Raw genomic sequence first — 21,151 nt, forward strand, 5'->3', positions numbered from 1 at the left:
AAACTTATGAATACAAGAGGTTAGAACAGTAAACAATTATCTGACAATGTGCAAGAATAAACTTGAACACTTCCTCTTAAAACCATGAAATTAAAGCCCACAATATGTAGTTGTCTAGTATTGTTCAGACTTTCAGATAAACAGGAGGCGTAGCATTTGGCAGCATGGGAAAGAAAGGCTGTAAAACTGGTGTCACGTGTTCTCTTTTACTGGTGTGTCTCTCAGGAAATAAAGCCGGCAATCTTTTAGGATTGTATAATGCATAAGCATAGGTTATATGACCATTACTGGAGTTTTTCTAATTAAGCTAACTAATATGTTTGGCTTCTTGCATCAGCCAAATTTGTGTATTTTGAAAGTATCCAATAAGTCATTAAAGGGAAGAACACGCAAAAAAATTTGGACTGTCTCTTCATATTTTTAACTTCTAAAAAAATGTTGGGTCAAAAGTTAGTTCAGTTACAGGTACAGACACATGCTTCCAGCTTCCACCTTGAAAGTTCACTGTTCATTTTCATGTTTAACAGCAAGCTGAGACATGAGAAAAGTCACTAATGTGAGAATTGCAAACAATAAAACTTTGGTATTTGTAATTTGTCACAGAATCATAAAAACAGGGTTGGAAGGAAGCTTGAGGGGTCAGCTAGTCCAATTCATTACTGAAGGCAGAATCAGCCCTGTCTAAACTATTCCAGGCAAATATTTATTCAACCTGCACTTACAAACTTTCAGCGATGGAGATCTCACTAGCTCTCTAGGTCATGTATTTAGCATTTTAGAATTAAGCTATTTTTCTCTGTCGCAAAGATTGCTACATAAATATAGGCTGCTGCTCTTAACACTGATTAGCAGAAAATTTGCTAGCTGAACAACAGCAGCGACAAAGATGTGAGATCTCCGTTACTCCACCTCAGTCGTATCAATTAAATGTGACCATTAAAATATAGGAGGGATTATTTAAAATAATGACGCTATTTACCACGACAGTCTAAGCATGTGTCTTCTGCCTCTTACTCTGAACAAATAGTATCCACCCATGCAGCTCCACCAGTGACAGGAATGCTATGTATGTCTTAACTAGGAAAAAGAAGTGTTTAGGAAGTGTACTAACAAGCGTTAACTACCGTATTTTTAAACAGCGCTTAGTATCTAGTCTAGATAGAGACATTAGTGTCTAAAAATCTTAGTCAGTCCGTTGTTTCTAACGCAGAGCCCCACATGCTTCTAATTCTTCCAGAAATTTTACACAGAAGTGTGACTGTGTCACTTCTAAACAAAAGACCCATCTCCGCAAAACTTTTGCGAACTGAAATTAGCAAGATACAGACCACCACCGTATTTAAAGAATTGAAATGCGATTCTGCTAAGTAGCTTAAAATATGTACGTTTTCACTTCTTGTTTCTTTTTTTACCATGTGGAGAAAGAGACAAGCAACAAGCCAAAACCAGGTTGTAGAAACCTACCTAAGGTCCGATTCCAGGTCCATGTGGTTCCGGTCTAGGTAAAATGAATCTGGACCAGCTAGGCAAGGAATGAATTTTTCCAAGTTTTCTTCTGGGTACAGTTGAGACAGCTAAAGGTGAAGGATATTACAAATTGGAGAAGCAAGAATGAAGATGTGTTACTTGTCATTTGAAGAACAAGGAATGGCAGCTTATGAGTTATATGTTTACAAAGTTCAATCTATTTGTTTTTACTGGCAGCACTTCCAAAATGTTATTGAATAAACTCATGTACAGGACCAAACCTTTCCAGCATTTTTAAGTGAAAGTACTTTTGGAGTCCTTTACCTTTGAAATAAATTCAGTCACTTCAGCAGAAGATTTGGTTACCAACGTCACCGAAGAATCAGACCACAAGACCTTAAGAAGCGGAAAAGCAGTGGTTTAGTAATAGTACGCAGAACTCCTGTTAGTTTGGACTCAGAAACAAGCAGGGGTGTTAGTTTGCCCGCTGTGGTGATGAAGGCTTGGACTATCTTCATGTGTGGCACAGACATGGTGAACATTTTTTGTTTACAGTGACACTCCTACTGTTCATTTTCTACTCTGGACATGGCTGCAAGTACCCTTTTCCATTCCTTGACTCCCGTTCACGGCCATTATAAAGCTATTAAGAGTTCTTAAAAACGTATTTTATATTTTGTATAGCCATTGCCAGCTTCAGGAAAAGTTAACAAACACTCAGACTGTTCACTGCTGGAGAAAAGATTTTCTTCCCGTTGTTAACTGAAACAGCTGGTTTGTACAATTTAGGCACAATATGAACAGCAAACCATAGCAGAACAGGGCCTATTTATAAATAATCAACTCCATATGTAATGCGAAGATGAGGATCTGAACAAAACTTCCCATGGGGGCAGATAGGAGAGTGTGAACAATGAAACCTGCCCTTATTTTTCTATCCACCCTCTTTAGATAACGTCTAGTGTATGTTCTAGAAAAGCAAAGAGATTAGCCTCTCTTCCAGCTTGCTTTTGTAGAACAAGTCACTACATTTTTTACCCACAAAAAGTACATAGGCATTCATCCGTTGGTAGCTGACTTGTTTAACTGAGCCAAAAAAGCACAAAGACTGGATTTCACTGTTGAACATAAAGAACCCCTGATCTGAAATGACTGAGGTGCTTGGAAAGTAGGTGAATCTTCAACAGTAAAATGCGGGAAAAGCTTCTCTGTGTTTTTAAAAATCAGGAAGCAATCTTTTCATGTGACACTAGTTTCAATGACAACTGAAAACACACACAAAGCTTTTTCCAGCCGTCAGAATGGTGCCAAACATACTGGTAAGAGAAGAGTATTTCAAAATACATTACATAATCGAGGAATTTCCTCTTCCCAGAGTTGTTGCACCAAAACCAAGAAAGCAAGCAAGCAAGCGAGAGACAAAAAAGAATAAGGAGCCCAAGCAGTGATTAGTTCTACAAAGCATCTGTTTTTTCTTTCTCCCATGCTACATTAATAAGTTTCTTTCAGATTTCATGAGCTGTTTTACAAAATATAGAAAGAGGCAAATCTTTTTCTTTCCGGTTTTATAATACAAACAGCTGACATCTGTTCAAATAGCTTTATGTTTTGATAACTTCTTATAATTTTCAGCAATTTCGAGACTGTTGCATGCACTGATGACTGCAAGGACAAGTAATTAAGAAACCATCAAACTGTTTGGTCAGACTTGCTTCCTGTCCCCATTGTCTCAAAACAGCACATGGAGCGATCAAGTTTTAACCCTATGAACTACAATGTACTGACTTAACTACACTGCACGCAACGTGGTGTCAAATGGAAATCACGGTTCTATCTGGACACATATCTATTAATTATTCCCTGCGAGGTTCTGATTACTGTACCTGACATTTGAGGGGAGAAAACCCTCCACATATATGGCACTGGTTAACAAGTGATATTCAGAAAACTCTTCACTGGACAAGCGCTTAAAAAAACCCATGTTGTAGTAAGGTTGGAGTGTTGTGATAGCTGTGATAGTCCAGGGAATAGGTGAGGAGCAAGATTTCTTTGGTAATAATTTCTATTGGGCCAACTGAACAGCTGAGAGAGGTGACAGATAGGCGAGACAAGTGATAGCCAGAGGTCCAGTAAAAGATATTACTGAAAAAAACCTGGCTTCTCTTAAATGCGTAAAAAAATGCCCTCAAATTCTGATATCATTTGGGACATTTATGGGATTTGCCAAGTTCAAGACAGTTTCTGCTATGTTTAGTTGTGCCAAATTCAGTGTCTTACACATCTGGAGACCAAGTTCTGTTGATGTCACCATCTCTTGTGTGATAGTTTTAATGTTTAACTCAATGTTTTTTGGCAGTGTTATTTTAATTGAAATTTTGCAGTCCTTTTTCTCTCAGATTTTCTTTTCCTTACCATCTTCTAAGATTTGCGTCTTTGTTTTATAAACCAGCAAAATCTCTATAGTATCGTGTTAGGAATTGGAGAACACATATCCCTGGACTAGACTGCAGAAAACTAGCAGACCTTGGACACTGGCCTTGCACTGTAATACAAGTCCTCCCAGACTATGGCCTGGAGACACTTTGAACAAAGATAACTTCATTGCGTGGCAAACAGAACCTCCCAAAGCTGCAAGGAGGTGGAGAATTCACACTTTCCTCTGGCAGTTTGTGGTTAATCACCTCCACTGTTAAAAATGCCCCTTTTTCCCATTTGAATGTGTCTGGTTTCAGTTTCCAGCCTCTCTTCTTGTAATGCCTTTTTTACCTAGAGCCCTGTAGAACTATATTTGTTCTCGCCATGAAACTGCTTACACACTGTATGTGTCACCCATCAATTTTCTTTTTCGATAAACTAACCAGATTGGGCTCTTTAAATCTTTCCCATCAAAATGCTGTTCCTCCAGTCTTTGATTAATTTTTATGGCCCTTTTCTGCACCTGCTCCAATTTCTCAACGTTCGTTTGAAGATACAAACAGAACCATGTGCAACATTCCACTATCAGTCTCACCAAGCCCAAACAGAAAGGTCAAATAACCTCCCAACCTTTATTCTATTAACCTGTCTACACATAGGACTGCACTAGCCTCTTTGCCATTGCATCACACTGGGAGCTTGGGCTCACCTGTTCATTCACTATGAAGCCTAAGTGCTCTTCATAGTAACTGCTTTTCAGGTTATGGGTCCCCTCCACCCCTGCAACTACACCCCACTCTGCAGGCATGGCCTGCCTTCCTTGTTTCTGAATGTCTCACTCTGCTTGTAGATGTGTTCAAGTGCATTTTGTTTGAAGGGGCACCGCTTACCAATCTCTCCTGATCTCTCTGTCCTGACCCATCCTCATCTTTAGTGCCCACTTTGTCAATCTTTAGACCACTCAGAAATTGTATCAGGAGTTGTTTCTTATATTTGCTTCCAGATCAGGCCTAACACTCGTCCTTGACGCAGTCCACTAGAAACACCCATTTACTGATAACTGGGTGCATCTACACGTTCATTAATGTGCCGTGGTTACTACACATCAAGTTTAGTATTTGTAACAACAGGTACTAACTGAATGCACGGCATGGGTTTTTTTGTAACACTAATGTGTATCAGACTAATTCTACTCCACATTAGCATGGCTTTTGCTGTGACACACTAATGTGCAGTAGGATTAGTCTACTGCACATTTAGCATCTTGTGTAGATGTGCCCACTGGGTCCTGCCCATTGGGTGTGAATGCTACCTTTCACTGTTCTGATTTCTTTATGCAGCAAATATTTTTCTCTCTCACTCTATGAGGAAAAAATAATCCTCAAAACTTACCTCAAAAGAATATTCATTTCTTTCATTCTTCTTGTGCGCCAGTCCCTTTAGTTCCACCTTTTCAACATTCACTGTTAAAAGTAAGGAAGAAAGAACAATAAGAAGGATGTTTCTAAACACAGAAAATTCATTATTCTCATCTGATACCAGAATCCATTTGGAGAACACTGGATGTACAGCAGCAAAGGGGCACACAAAGATAAGCTTGTCCCATTCAGTTTGCAGGAGGGATGATGCTCAATAAATGGAGAGTTCTTCGATATGTCTCTCAGTTCTTATTTTTTAATACATGCCCCTCACCCCAGACCTTCGTTTCTGCACACCACTGAAAAGTCACAGTGAACATAAAATACGTCATTTCTTATGACTTTCCTATTGTAGTCATCACTGCAACATCCCAATGCTTAAAAAACATCAGCTGAACTTTGCCACGTCCCTGTACTGCAGGCAAATGAAATCTTTGCTGTTATGAAGATGGAAAACTGAGGCACAGAGTGATTAAAGCCAAATCTGTTAAAACTATCCACTAATTTAAGAGTGACAGAGCACTTAACATGTAGGGACTTCTTAAGTCCCAAGCAGAGCTCTTGTTGATTTCAGCTACAATTGGAAATTTTCTGCTTGAATAATTAAAGTTCAACTACATTATAATTAACTGAAAACAGAGTCTTATAATGGAAAGTGTTAGGCAACTCACATTACTACCACCTCTGCCTATCACACACAAACATTTACAGTAACCCTGAGCTTCAGATTTTTGATATATCAGATCCATGGAAACCTAACTCACATTTCCAGATAAATAAAAAGTACTGGTTTTACCATCTTGACTTTTATGAAGTTAATTTTACCACTTTGCAATCTCTCCAACAATTGCCAATGCTTGCTGACTAGGTGGACAGACATATACATACTTACAGACAGAGGATTTTTCATAAAAAGGATATTTAAGTTAGCTTAGTCATTCAAAAGCAATAACAATTAAACTGAACCAAAACAAAGTAAAACGGTTCCTGGGATTCTGAGTCCAAACTGATGAGGCTGCAGAAGATGCAATGCTTGTAGATTATAGACAAAATCCACCTCCCGAATCCCTACTATCTTGCCTCAGGCAAACAAAATTACATGCTGTGTCACTAGTAGGGCCTGACAGTATGTTTCCTATGTAAATCCTAGGTCAAAAATTTGCAGTGCAAGGCACTTGAACAGTAAAACTGCATCTGGCTACAAAAATTTGTTATTTTTTAAATTTTTCTCAAGTAGGATTTCAAGCAGTGCTCTTCTAGCATTTACTTGCAGCTCGCTCCTCTGTCCTTCCTGGCTGAAACAATCATGGCCTGCAACTCATTAATTTGGCTGCCTGAAAATACGTTATTGGGTACTGTTGGTTTTGAAGACACCAACAGTTTACATCTCAACTATTTAGACCTTGTCTATACTCGGTTCTGACAGCAGACGTTCTGGCACCACAAAGCACCTGCTATCTCAAGGCTGTCCAAATATGTGTGGAAGGACATGTATTTGACAGCTTCACGTGGCTACAATGCAGCAGCAATGCTGGCAAAACATAAGAATGTCCTTGGATGGTAAAAGATGCTTAAGCGCCTGCTAAAGCTGGCAGAAAGTGCTGAACACCTACATGCACCTCAAGCTGGGTGGCAACAGAAACTCTGCTGGATGAAAATTCAGGTTCTTCCACAACTGAGGAGCTTTGAGTGTAGCTGCGCTCAAGGTTTTGCTGGCAAGACTTATTCTGCGGACAGACCATCCTATTGTAGACTAAGTCTTAGAGACCTCCTCCTCTTGCATATGTGGAATTCCATTTGCTGATCTATGAAAGACCTGCGAGCTTGTGCTTGCTATAAGGACCTTCAAGGAATACAAGTCATTATTCCTTGGGAGTACCAGTATGTCTCTACAGCTTTGAAGACTGAAAAATGTTTGAAAATATTTGAATATTAAACCATATTTTATTTCAATTTGGTTTATTAAAAGGATTTTGATTCACAAAAGAGGGTAGAATTACTGTAGATTAAATATGGCCTGGAATTAAAGCAAGGTAAGTGGCTATTTTAATGTTTTAGCTGGTCGAGATGAACCCAAAGCATCCACCAGGTTTTTTAAAAGATGGTAGCTGTCATCTGCAAGCTACCATGTGTTTAGGGGAAAAAAAACCTAGACATGTGTAATTTATTTCACCAGTTGAGATGGACCATATTCAGCTACTGATACAGGATCTTAATTTGTTATTTTGTGAGGGGGGAAAAAGAATAGACTCTAATAAAATAATAAAAATAGCATAACATCTCATCCTGTTCCCACTAATGAAGTCAACTGGGAAACTCGCATCAGAATCGGGACTAAGAGAGTGCACAGGTTCTCAGAGGAACACTACCTTTTCCTGAGAGAGAGAGATTTTAATTGCACAAACTGCTTTAAAATAAGCTTCTTACAGAGCAATTAACATTTTAGAAATTTAGAGTATTGCTACATAATAAAGAGGATGCCCGAAGAGGATGCCCGAAACAAGCAACAGAGGCTTGATAGTGGAAAATTTATGTTAACAAATATCACTATTATGTTATGATTTATGATGACGAGGTCAATTTTAAACAAGGTGTGTGGTTTAAATTAATCAGTTGTGTTATTTAGCTATTGTTTTGAGTTAATGAAATACTCTGCAGTTAACTTATCCTCTGGAAATCATCCCAATTAAATAGGTGTGCTATATAAAGAGGATTCTACTTTATTGACAACTTCATAGAGTTCTCTAATATTTAGCCTTTTTCTAGAGCATATGTATTGCTCTATATGCAAGAGCAATGTTTCTAAAATATACCCATCACCAGCATCTTCAGAGTTTTCCTACTGGGATATTAACATTCAAGTAATCTTCTTTCAATTAGCTAATGGAATTAAAAATGTCACAGGTCTAAACGAAGAGCCCAGAGCTCTTGTGACAGTCATCCATTCTGATAGCTACATCAGAGGTCTTCCATTCTTACCAACATGTGTGGTTATTATTTAACTTAAAGATCCACATTATTAAATACTCTTTCTAAATTTGCAATGAAGGCTAGCTCTGTTCAAAGAGAGCTGGCATCCAAAAGAGTCATGAAGGAAAAGCTCTTATCAATCAAACAGCAGGAGCAAATCTTAATTTTATTCCCTAGCAAACTGCCAAAGAATTGGGTAGAACACAGAAGGTGGGCCATATTTATTCAAAAATCCTGGGTTATTATTCAGAGTTGACTCTGGGCAACTTCACTAAAAAGGGTTCAATGACAAAAAGCTTTATCAGGACAGAGTTAAGGTTGCTTGGAGCTTGCTAGGCCCTATCAAAGATCAGCAAACCTCAGACCACTGAAAACCTGGCTATATGGAGGCAAGGCACTACCTACAAGTATGTCAAGGATGAACACCAGCATCTAGGGGAGCAACTCTTCAGAAAGGCACCCCCAGGGAAGATGAAGACCCATGGGCACAAGCTAATTGAGGAAAAAATTAGGTTGGACATTAGGAAAAACTTCTTTTCCATAAGGGTATCTAGAATCTGGAACACGCTCCCAGCACTGGTGGCACAGTCACCATCCTTGTTCAGGATGAGGTTGGACAAGCACCTCACTGAGCTCGTTTGAGCCCAATAACCTCCTGCCCATGGCAGGAGACTAGACTCGATCTTACAGGTCCCTTCTGGTCTTTTGATTCTATGATTAAATGAAAACTTCTGATGTCCCAAGAACAGAGATATGCTATATACCCACCCCACCTTAACTCTGCTCCCTGGGGCTGAAAATAGCCTATGGGAAACATCAGCACGTGCTTCCCCTGCATTCAGTGCTCAGTACTGCACTGTTGGGTGACTGATCAGAGAAGTGTAGATCATTTGGAAGGGCTGTGCCCCTTTGACATCTAGCGTATGATCCAAGGAACAAGGTGTCCGTGTATTCTGGGAGAGCCCACATGCCTCATTTTAGCGCTGCAGCTTGTAGGTCGTGTTAGTGTCAAGAGTAGGGCCCACAGGCAGACACTCCCAGCAGGGTGCATGGCCTGGGGCAAAGCAGCCTGCACGGGGGCCTTCCTCCCCGTCCCACAGCACACTTACGCCAGGGAGTGAAAGCCCCGGCACACCGGACGTGGTGGGAGGGGTGGTGGCAGAAACGTCCGGCTGGAAGAGGCAAAGAGATGCCCAATCCACCGGGCAGGAGGGTGGGTTAAATTTCAACCGTGGCAGCTGCAGTCTCTCCACCTGGCTCTGCAAGGCTCCCCAAAGCATGGGGGGGCCAGCAGTTAAGTGGGAAATGAGTACAGCCTTCAAATATGGTCAGATTGAAAGTAGCATGTGAGCCGGTGGTCTACATAAAAGGATAAAAGGCATGGAAAAGCGGGTGAAGGGAGCGTGAGGGGTCACAGCAGATGCAGCATTTGATTCTGTGAAGTAGGGGAAGTGTTTGGCTCTAGAGCAGGTACAGATGGCTCCTCTGCAGTGCAGTTCAATGGCTATAGCAAGAAACTGTGTGTTACAGGGACACGTGCTGTTACTCAGAGGGCAGAGTTAAGGTACGTGCTTATGCACCTTAATTCTGTGCTGCTTAGCTTTCAGAGGCCTGAATCTGAAATACCTTATTTCCTGCTTTGCAAAACTTTTGAGTTTTGCTGAACTCAACACCCTGGAAGGGCAAGCTCCCCTCTGTATGCACAAGGGATTTTTGTCTGTTTTTAAAGGAAAGAGAAAAGCTTCTTGCAGGGATAACGATCATGCACCGAGTTGTATTTTAACTCGCAGGCTTACAGCCAAGCAGGCTGAGTGGGTAGGCAAAGGCCCCTAGTGTTGTGCGATTCTTAGGTGCTACTTCCACCTCCCGTTCACTTCATTATAGTGAAGAGTGCTATGCCATGCACTGAAATGTTCAGAGTGCATAGCTGCTAAGACCAATGAGAGAAAACAGACACCATCTTGATCTTAAAATTCTGACAGTTTTATTACGGGATGGTTATTGTAACTTGAAGCACGTGAGACCACTGCTGTGTCTTTCTCCTTCTCCAATGTTCAGCTCCATCATCCCCTGCAACATGGAGCCCTCCACCAATATTTCCAGCTCACCCTTCCTTTTCTGTTAAGTCATTTGGAAAAAAGCTTTTTAGAGACCGAGATATCCCAGAGCTTTAGAACCAGAAGTACTCTACATCAGTGTTTTTCAACTTTTTTTTCATTTGAAGACCCCTAAAACATGCTGAATGGAGGTGTGGACCCCTTTGAATGGTAAGTGTGGCTATTCACATACTTTTGATTATAATTATCTTCTACAGACCCCTTAGAAACAGTTTGCAGACCATATGTTGAAAATCACTGCTCTACATCACTCTGAGTTAGGAAACAGGGATAGGAGTTCAAGCCCCTAAAAGGCAGGCCTCCTCAGATTCTTGCTCTCGCATCTGAAAAATGAAAGGGGCTCAGACGGGTCTCAGATTAGATGGAGGAGTTGTGAAACAGGCACACCTAGAGAGGCCAGGTCTCTACATATCCCAGACTCAGGTCTTGGTGGAATACAGTGCTCTAAATTGCTTCCCTGAAGGGGTTGTGAGTGTTGTGCACTAGGTGTGGTAAGTAGCAGGAGATAGAGAGCCTCTGAGGCCCGAACAAAGCCATCATTTATAATAGTCAACCTTAAAAAAGTTTGGGGCTGTCTCTTGGGGACTCCTGGCTCAAATGACCCAAAATCTAAATTATGAACTTTGCCCAGCCCCTCCCCTCAGGCACACTATGTTTCACAGCAATTAAAGTAAAGACATGGGTTTTCTGAGCACTTTTGTGGAGTGACCCACATTCACCTGAGTATGATAGTCATCAGATGAATGTCAGCACCTCATGGAGATGAAGATCATTTGAAACCATACTGAAACCAATTTGGTGTGAATTGCTCCATTTATCTCATTAGGCATTTTTATCTCCCATTTTCAAGTTCCCAGCTCTTCTCACCCAGGTCTCGGTACTGGGCACTTGGTACATGGCTCCATCATGCCTCTTTCCAGACGAGCAAGGGATTCTCCAAAGTAACAAAGTGTCCTGGGTCCCCATACCTCCACAAGTTACCCCCATACTGCAAGGCTCACCCCAGATCTCAGCACACATGCAAGACAGGAAAACGTTTATTCTTTCTTCCACTATTCTTAATCTTGCAGCATATCCTGACTTGACCCTCCAAGCCCTCTCCACTTCCCTACCAGCCATCCCATTTATACCTAGGCTCTCGAGACTTTACTACAGACATAACAGAATTAAAACCTTCATCCAGTAGCTTGACAGAAATCCTCCTCAACGTATAGCAATATGTCAAATTGATATGGCTGTCATATGTTGGTTTAAATGTGCTTTAAAAATTAAATGAATAATGACTTGAGGTCAGACGTATGCACATGGGCAGGCCATACATACCAGCAATGAAATCACCCTAAAAAGGTCACAAATGGCAACCAGTACGTAAAAAGAAAGACCAGACTAGTAGTACTTGGACCTACCTCTCAGTAATTGGTTTTATTTGGTGGAACTGGGGTAATGAAACAGCCGCCAAGGCTGATGACAAAACCCCCCAAAAAACAAACCCTCAAAAAACCCCCTTCCCTGTACCTTTGAATCACTCTATGAAAAATATTTTCACTTTAATATGCCATGTGGAACGTTAGGGAGGGAGAAAGGGAGTTAGGAAGATACTAGCTATTGTTAACCACTGGTAAAAGGACTAGACAGATGGCCCAGTGTATCAATCCATAAGTTCCTAATATTAAAGTAGTTGATTTTCAAAACTATAGTATTCACACCTTCTTAAACATTCAGTGCATGTCAACAAGGGTTAAACACCAGTTCTTACTGAAGTTAAGAATAGCCTACACATATGAAAAATGTCTTCTTTTAAATTTAATTTTGAGATGATTCTCAGAAGAAGTTGCAGTGGCATAGTTTTTCTTTTTCTTGGTTTCATAAAGGACTTACACAAGCTGATGCTCTTTTCAGGACTGATTTCCTGCAATCAAAGCTTGGCTAGAGATGAAGGTCACCAAGACATTTTTGTACAGAAACAAAGGTTAAATGGAAGAGTGACACAGCAACAAACGGGCATGGAAATCTGGCATTGCAAAGCCAAGGGGCTGAGCAGCTGAGCAAAGCCATACCCAAAAAACCTCATTCATGAGAACAGGTGTGAAAACCTTTCAGTGAAAAACCAAATAAGAAGGCTTTTATTGCACTTTTTATTTATGCAGAGGGATGTTTTTGATCACAGTGTGCATACAGATTCAGCTTCTGTATGTGGTATGTAGGTGTATGTTCATATGAACTGCTGTGCAAATGCAAAACTTAGATGGTGAGATCCCCATGACAGGGACTGTGTTGACACGAGGCTGGATACATTTGGTACCCAAAACGAAGCTGAAAAGTGCTGCAGGTCAGTTTTAAGGCCAAAAAAAAAAAAAAAAAAAAAAAAAAAAAAAAAAATCACAGGTGAAAAATGTACAGCTTGCTTTAGGCAGGGCATCAGACTACATGAGCATGATTGATTGCTTCTAGTCTCAAAAAAAGTTATGAATTTTACTCATGAAGATTGTTTGCATAGTTATAGGAGCGCCAAAACATTCAGATAAAAAGCACAGCCAATTAAATGCTTGTTTAAAAATGTTCTTGTCAAAAGCAGCTAATAAAACACATTCCTAGATGATGTTTGCTATTAAACAAAAGGAAAGAGTCATGATGAAGTCGTTCTTTAAAAAACAAACAAAATCAATCAAACAAACAAACAAACAAACAAACAACTTTTTAAGGTTTTTAAATAAAATGTTTCTTGGTTTTCAGGGTCTCTGCAATTCTTGTATTCTACCTCACCGCTTCACTAAAATGCTATAAAATGTGCCTGAAGAAGGGTGTTTGTACCAGAAAGCTTACAAGAGCAATTTTTTCAACTATTTAGCTGGTCAAATACAAGATATCACATTTACCCAAAGAACCTCATCTTAAAATGATGCAGGGACACTCTCTCTCTCTCTCTCAGTCATTTATGATCTGGACCCGAGTAGCTGAGCAGTACAACTTCCATTAAAACTGGAATGAGCGATGGAATTATGAAAGCCAAATACATATCTTCATCTGTTACTGCTGCAACTTTATGAGTGCTTTGTAATGCAGTTACCATTAGGTTTCATTTCACTTGCTCTCTACCTCTCAAATTGCAGAATGCTTTAATACTAAGAGAGCCTGAAGACAGAGAATTTAAGAGAGAGAGAGAGTGAGAGTGTGTGTGTGTGTGCGCGTATGCATGTATGTGTACTATTCAGCCCCTTAGAGACATTTATAAAGCAGTGTATAGCAGTTTCCTTGTATCTGATAAATTAACGAGACGAGAAAACAAAATGCTCACTGTGAAACTTATAACTAAGGCTATACACCATCATTTATTTTATGCGATTTGAAAAAGTAATTTTAATATGGACTTTACACCGAGATCTGTCAAGATAGCAAAGAGATAGCTGGTGCTGTAGGTCTGCCATGGGGCCTCCTCCTGGGAACACTGTGTTTGAAGAGTATCCCTGAAGCCCTACGTTTAGAAATACGCAGCTGAACTTTCACACGTATGACCTACCAGGTTCTGAATCATTAAATATTAAAAGGATGACACAGAAACCTTTAGACTTAAACTTTGCTCCATGTAACAATCAGCAAGAAAAACACCTTGGGTTCTTTAACCACATATTAACCACTCAGTCATTTTAAAGTAGGACCAATCCAGTCTATTTTGCAATAGGCCAGAGTCTGAACATGGGAAATTTTAAATAAAGGTGTTCTAATGGGGTGGGGAAAGTTCATACTTATAGAGGATCATCTATAGAGAAAGGAACAACTAAGTAAAAAGGAAAGGCGTACTTGATACATTTTAAAAATGTAGTAAAAGTTGTTACAATTTATGTAACAAGCTGACAAAATAATACATGCATATTGTTCACAGAAAAAAAATGACTGTTTCTAGCCACATTGGTTTTTATCCATACATCAGAGGAGGGGGGAAAAAACCTAAAGTGCAGATAAGCATTACATATCAAAAGCCAGGCAATGCATTGAGAATAAAAGAAAAAAAAAGCAAGACAAAGGCTGACAGTTAATTACTCAACGCATTGGTTTTTCGCATAAGGATGACCATTTCCCACCATTAGCAATGAGCTACATACATTACCAGGCAACCTTCTGACAAATCCCGTCATTTACTTCCAGAGGAATAACCTGCTTTCCCATACGAAGGGGTTTTTGTCTAAGCTGTAATCCTACAAGACGGACATTACATCAATTGATCCTGCAACCTCTAGGCAAGTGCAAGGTCTGTTTCTTGCTGAGAAAAGTATCCCAGGTCATAAGTTAAGTGCAGCTTAACCCTCTGCGAAGGACTGCAGAGCAGGATTGCTGTTGAAAGGCCTGAGACAGTAGTGAGATCTCTGAAGATGCTCCTTGCGTGGAAAGACTGTTAAAGTTTCATAAGGACTCTTGTTCAGTCTAGTGCATCCAGGCTCACATCCTGTCAGATGAAGATCGGTGCACTTGCTATGCCTCAGCAAGGCACTCAATTATGTATTTAGCAACGTAAAAGGGTAGAAAATCAGTTGTAAAGAAACCATGCCAAAAATTTTGCTGACAGCTCCATCATTTTACAGAAGACTTCCCTGGGTGTTAGGACCCCTGGAAGGAACAATCCCTTCGCTAGGGGAGGCAGAATATGGTTCTTTTGGGAACTTGACAGGATTTCAGATTTATTCCAGGTTAAGAGCATTGGTATCATCAGGTTAATCTGACCAGGGACGTACAGGCAACACCACTTCCTCTACAACATTAAGGGGTCCCTTTGAATGGCAGAAGCCCTGCTAGCACAAGCCCTTTTCTGCAGATTGACCTGCAGCCACATTGCATGGTTTTGTCAGCAGATCTACATTACGGGGTGAGATCTTTTCACGTCCTTTGCCTTGCCAACACAAGTGATGCCAGCTAAACTCTATAATGCAGACACAGCCTTAGAAAGGAAACCCAAGTCGCAAAAAAATTGTAACCAAAAAAGTGTTCAGCTGAAGAATGGTTGGTCTTCTGGTCACCTCTGCAGCCCATATTTGCAGGGCAGCAACCTAGTAGTTGGAAATGGATGCAGTCCAGACTGTCCCAGCCAGGAACACTCATATCTGAGGCATGCTAAGAAAAGCTATAATTTTTCATTTTTCTTTGCAACTACACATGCAAGATTCTTCCAATTTATAGAGTTGTTTTTAACACCAATATCAGTCCAAATAAAACGGGATTTTTGATGCCAGTATAATCCTTGTTTAATTTTTAAATAATTCGCTGAAGCCTACAAAGCTCCATTGTGCAATTCCTTCTGGTGGGGCAGCTTTTTAAAAAAAAAAAAAAAAAGCCCACAAATGCTAATTTATTTTTGGCGACATATGGAAAAGTTCAATATTTATGTGTTGTATCCCTCGCCTCCATTCAGTATGCTACTATTCTGCAAGTTCCTGCTACTTCCTCAGTTTGGCTCATTTCACTTGCAGATTAGATAACCCTTTCATGTTTCTCCAATACAGGATCTAGATTAAAAAAATAAAATAAAATCAAACCCATGCCCATGCATTTTACCTCTTAAAAGTTAAAAATCAAAACAAGGTATGAATTCAAAAGAGGTGAATGGTATTCTCGGCATTTTAGCTGCCCAAAAAAACTGTTCCAGCTAACTAACTGTTCCAGGATTTCATTATAGATTTGTTGTGGGGGGAGGAAACAAAACCCCACACACACACCACTGTTTGCACTGAAGGTGGGAAATGACTCATTTGGACAGGGATATCTAAAACCAAGATGAAAGTCATTCAGCTGTTTTCAGAATTAAAAAAAAACAAAAACAAACCCCTTCCCATTCCCTTACTACATATACTGTGTTTGTATACCGAACATGTTGGGCTGTTTTACCACGGTAAATTTGACAGTCTAATCCACTGAAGAGACAGTTCCCTTGTATCTTCCTAAATGCTAAAAAAACCCCTAAAGTTGTATGGAATAAATTATTTAAAAGAAGCGGTTGTCTTAGACATATTGTAGATCAACTCCTGACACTCTGCTTAGCCTAAGAACAGACACATGTCAACACACTAAACACGTGCCGTTCATTGGAACATGCACACCTCTAGGTCACAGAGAGCTAAATGTGGCAGGCCAAAAAGGAGTGGGGCAGGGAAGGTTGCAGTGGCACAACTGAGTAGTGCTGCAAGCTCAAGGCAGGCTTCAGGAGCCCGAATTGATAAATTAAGGATAATAGTACAAAAGATGAACCATGCATCTCTGCTATATTACAGCTACTCTTCAAAGTTGGGGGGGTTGAGGATCATTCCTACAGCAATGCAACATGTCTGGGCAGTGATTTTGCATGCCCTTCTTTTTTAAAGGGAGTGGAGAGGAAGCATTTTACCACTTCTATAAGTCAGCAATTCTAAAATGGGATCTTTTTAAGGGTGTCATCCTTCCCCTGTTGTGCCAGCTGCTGTGTAGGGCTGGACCAGGGGCGCCCCACTATAGTGAGGCTTGATAGCAAGGACTGCCACGCTGTCGGTAGCTTGCCCAAGTCCAAACCGAATATGACACCACATGGACAGGATACAGTATGTGCCACCCCTGCCCCTGTACTTCCTACTGGTCACGGCGTACCCCCTTGGCTTCATTAAGGCGAAGGTGGGTGGACATGTCTTCCTCCAGCAGCAAAAAGGAACGACTTCACAGGAACTAGTTGTACAGCAAAAATTTAAGCGTGTACATAAGTATCTGCAGGGCTGAGGCCTTAATTTGAAGAATACAATGGCCACGTTTGTGTACACAATTTGGCTAATTTATTTGTATGTGCATCAAAATAGCTATTTGCATACAACTATGGGAAACATGCATACAAAATAGGTGCGGAAGTACATACAGTACTTGGCTTGCCTAATGATTTGCTTTAGCTTGAGATAGAAATAAGTAGTGGCTTTCTCTAATGAGCATTTAAAATCTTAATTTTCAAAAAGATTCTTGTGCAATTATTGTGACTGTATGCACATATGCATGATTTGCATACAATTTCAGTAACTGCATATTTTTGTACATACAGTTAAAAGAAAGAGGCTCTTCATCTCTAATCATACAGTCCATCCTAGTGAAAACATCTGAGCGTAATCTAAAGGAGAGCAGAGATGTAAATCTTTGTAAATTAAGTATCTTCATCTTGGATAAGTAATGCTCAGTTACACAGTGCACATTACATCTATCTTAATTCTTTTTGAGTCACGTGATATTTACTGTCCCAAAAAGAATGCTTCTGAACATCAGGAATCTTGGTTCTGTTTTCTAAGAGGGAGGCTGACTCAATCTACAGTTTTTCAACCCAGAGGGAATGCTCCCCGTCAGCAGTCCCCATTTCAGTGAAAAACAAAACAACTAGTAGCCTATAAATCCTAGTTCAAAAGTTACATCTGTGTATCAACAAAAGGCAAGGAGCCAATTTCTGTGAAAAAAATGCACCCAAGTTTAGTTGTGCACAGATCCAGCCATTCTCTGCTTAAACTGCATTAAAAGACAGGCCATGCTAAAGTCCCACCACTCAACACAAAAGAAAAATCTAATGCAGATGGAGATCTGAAAGTTCAGATTTCTAGATGGTCTCAAAACAGAAGTGTGTTGTCAGCCATGGAAAAGCTCAATCCCTGTCCAGCCCATTTCAGAATAGATCTTTGTAGGAAATGCAGTGTTCAAGTTCATATATTCACTACAAGTGGAAGTTTCATTTTGAGCTCCGATGTCCTCTCAACTTGAGGGGGCCAGATTCTGATACCCCTAATGTGTGTGAATTTAACAAGTCATTTAAGTGCTATTCTCTACATGTAACAATATCAGAATCCAGTCTAAAGAAATAAGCAAACTACTTTATCTAGGCAAAAAGAGGAATATCAGTAGACACTTTCCAGCTGTAAAGCACACAACAATTTCAATTTCATTTGAAATGACTTATAGATATATAATATAATGATTTATATAGCTAGGCATCTGGTTACATTCAAAGTTTTTCCTTTTACACAAAAAGGGGCTTCAAAGGAATAAACTTGCAAATTCAGCATTCTGTTCAGATACAGGAGGAATGAACATATAAAATCAGTGGTTCTCAAACAGGGTGCCGTGGCACTCTGAGGTACCTTGAGATCCTTGCATGGCACCCTTGAAATGTCAGAACTGTTTGGTGTGCAAACATGACATATGATAAACCCAGAGGCCGCGTCCAGACAAGCGCAGACATTCGGTTTCCTGGGGACAAGAAGCAGCGGTATACCTTGTGCCACTGCTGCTTGTCTCCGGTTTCCCGTGCCACACGGCCTCTGGCACGCAGCAGGTTACCCCGGATGGGGTATGGGAGGCTGGAGCCAGCAACTCTGCTGGCCCCAGCAGCCTTACCTGGGGCCCTGGGGGCTGGAGAAACTGCAGTCATGGCACTCCTGCAACTTGAGGCCTGGCCAGCAAACAGAGCATGGCTCTGGTGAGCCAGGCTTCAGTTTTGGGGGCACACGTTGTAGCCATGTGCACTGCCCCATTTTTCCTACGTGGCTTTTTTTGACTCTGGGTTCTCCCAAGGTCAAAGCAATGTAGCAAACGCCTGAATGTGCAGTGTGTGGTGCCGCAGATGGATATGTGGCTCCACACACTGCATGGACACACTTGTCTGGACGTGGCCAGGGAATCCAGAAAGTGAAAAACTTTCTGCCTTTTTGTGGTCTTCCTGAGTTGTTTGCAACAGAAGAACTGCTCTATTATTTTTCCATAGACAAAAGACAAGTGAAAAAGGAAGAGCTGGCATTTCCCAAGGGGTGCCTTAGGTCTATTCAGGGGTGCCTCAAGTCTAAAATAGTTGAGAACCACTGATATAAAATGTTACCTTCATTTTTCATAAAAAGAAATAATTTAATGCCCTTATCTGAAGCAATACATGAACATATCTGATCTGGTCCAAAAAGGATTTGCCAGTTTAAAAGTTCTAAGGTTGGAAGTCACTAAATTCTTCAATCAAGATCTGAAAATTATTTCTGTTTTCATCTGCAGCATGTTCAACTCTTAATTCTGCGGTTTGCAGTATGTAGCCATATGTTAGCATACATGGAATCACGTCAGTGAGATTACAATGCAGCAGCTGCTGGGACAGCATGCCTTGGCTTGAAGGGCAATCTGGTGATAAAACACCAGATCACTTAGATCAGATGGCAAGCAAGCTGCTGAAACCTTTGCTGAACAATTTCTGCAGCTATGAAGGAGGAGTTGCAACTTTCCAGTTGAGCAACAAAATGCAGCATGAACACACATTTTAAATTTGCCATCACCACAAAGCTGAGATAGCTTTCCTCTGAATGAAGCTATCTGACAGCAGCAATGCACCATACCTGCAGAAATCAGAATATCATTTTGTGCATTTTCAAAGCCAGCATGAGCATTTGGGAACTCAGGCCTAAGACTGAAGCAACCAAGTAATGCAAGAAGTAAGGAAATACCTTTTGATGTTGGCTTCAAAATTTTCTAAGGATTATAGAGGGAAAATGGTTTTAACATTGATAAAAATATCCAATCTGTTTAAAAATACCACATTTGAGGAACAACTCTAAGAGGCAAATATCTTGCTGCTAACATTTTGTTTGCAAAGCAACGATTTTGTCTATTCAAAATGTTTAGGCTTTGGGTTTCAGGGCCGACTGCATGCAGGTGCATGTTTTTCTAACAATATTTTAGTTTGCACAAAACCGTAAAAAAAATTATTTATGTTCAACACAGCAACTCCTCATTTCCAGTGCCAGTCAGGATATGGTCAACAATTCACCAGGGGAATCAGGGTTAAACACTCAGCAATTGCAAATTACATCAATAATCCTCAACAGTTTTGATAATTCAGAAGGGGGCTGGGGGTGGAAGAGAGATATTTTTAAAACATTATTCCTTAAAAACACAATCCCTGGAAAATGGGATTAAAAATTCAAGAGTCTGTGGAGACCATAAACTATATTTACCACTGGATTTTGCTATACCTTGAAGAAAAGCAATGGATCCAAAAACACTTTATATTCCAACCAGTCGTCGCTATGTCTTCCTTGATACCCATCAAAAAGCTCTCTAACAATTCTTTCAAAAGTCAGCCCTCTTCATTTGAGGACAATAGGCTGCATTGTAAAAATCCTCCACCAGACTTGCTTCCAAGACAAAATTTATTTATTGCTCACCCCGACATGGCTGCTTACAAAAAAACTACTGCCGAAATACTTCACGAGTATTCCCGGCCAATCCTTGCACTATCTAAATGAAACTGAATGATTTGTCCACAGAGGCAAAAAGCACAGAAGAAGGATCATCCTTCTAGGGTGCCGCTGTGCTTTATGCCGTTTCCTTTCAGCGGTGTGTATTAATGATGTAATTGCAGCAGGACTACCCCTCCGAGTTAGTTAAAAATAGCATGTGCACGATACACTGATGAAATATATCCAGTCTAGGCAGTGAGGTAATGCAATAAGTCCACTGCTCTTTTACAGGGGCCTAAAGAGCAAGTTCACAGAGAAAATGAAGCATTAACCTTTTTGCTTAGCTCCATGTTTTCAAATTTGTGAAATAATCAAGAGCAGCATGTCGGCATTAGGTCACAAGCACCATTTTGCATACAATGACATATACAGAAATGTTTTCAGTTTAACAGATACCAAACAAACGGTGGAGCTTGATATTTGACACCTCTCTAGAGCTAAGGACAACTACTTGGCTCCTTCTCTCTTCCAATGACACAGGAACTGCTGCACTGCAACAGATGCACAG

The 21,151-nt window shown here is 40.4% G+C and overlaps 1 protein-coding gene across 2 annotated transcripts in view; it reads right to left on the minus strand.

Annotated features, from left to right (window-relative positions):
• ZCCHC14 (zinc finger CCHC-type containing 14) overlaps positions 1-21,151 on the minus strand; it is a 71,095-nt gene that overhangs the window by 14,502 nt on the left and 35,442 nt on the right. Inside the window, exons 3-5 of one of the 2 annotated variants that reach the window (XM_006276705.4) lie at positions 5,275-5,345; positions 1,792-1,863; positions 1,465-1,574 (exon numbers count right to left, since the gene is read on the minus strand). In XM_006276705.4, coding sequence (XP_006276767.4) covers positions 1,465-1,574; positions 1,792-1,863; positions 5,275-5,345 — 253 coding nt within the window. The remainder of the gene's footprint in view (positions 1-1,464; positions 1,575-1,791; positions 1,864-5,274; positions 5,346-21,151) is intronic. The other variant, XM_019491168.2, reaches the window with a different exon arrangement.

This window comes from Alligator mississippiensis, chromosome 10, assembly GCF_030867095.1.
Source record: "Alligator mississippiensis isolate rAllMis1 chromosome 10, rAllMis1, whole genome shotgun sequence".
NCBI classification, from domain to species: Eukaryota; Metazoa; Chordata; order Crocodylia; family Alligatoridae; genus Alligator; species Alligator mississippiensis.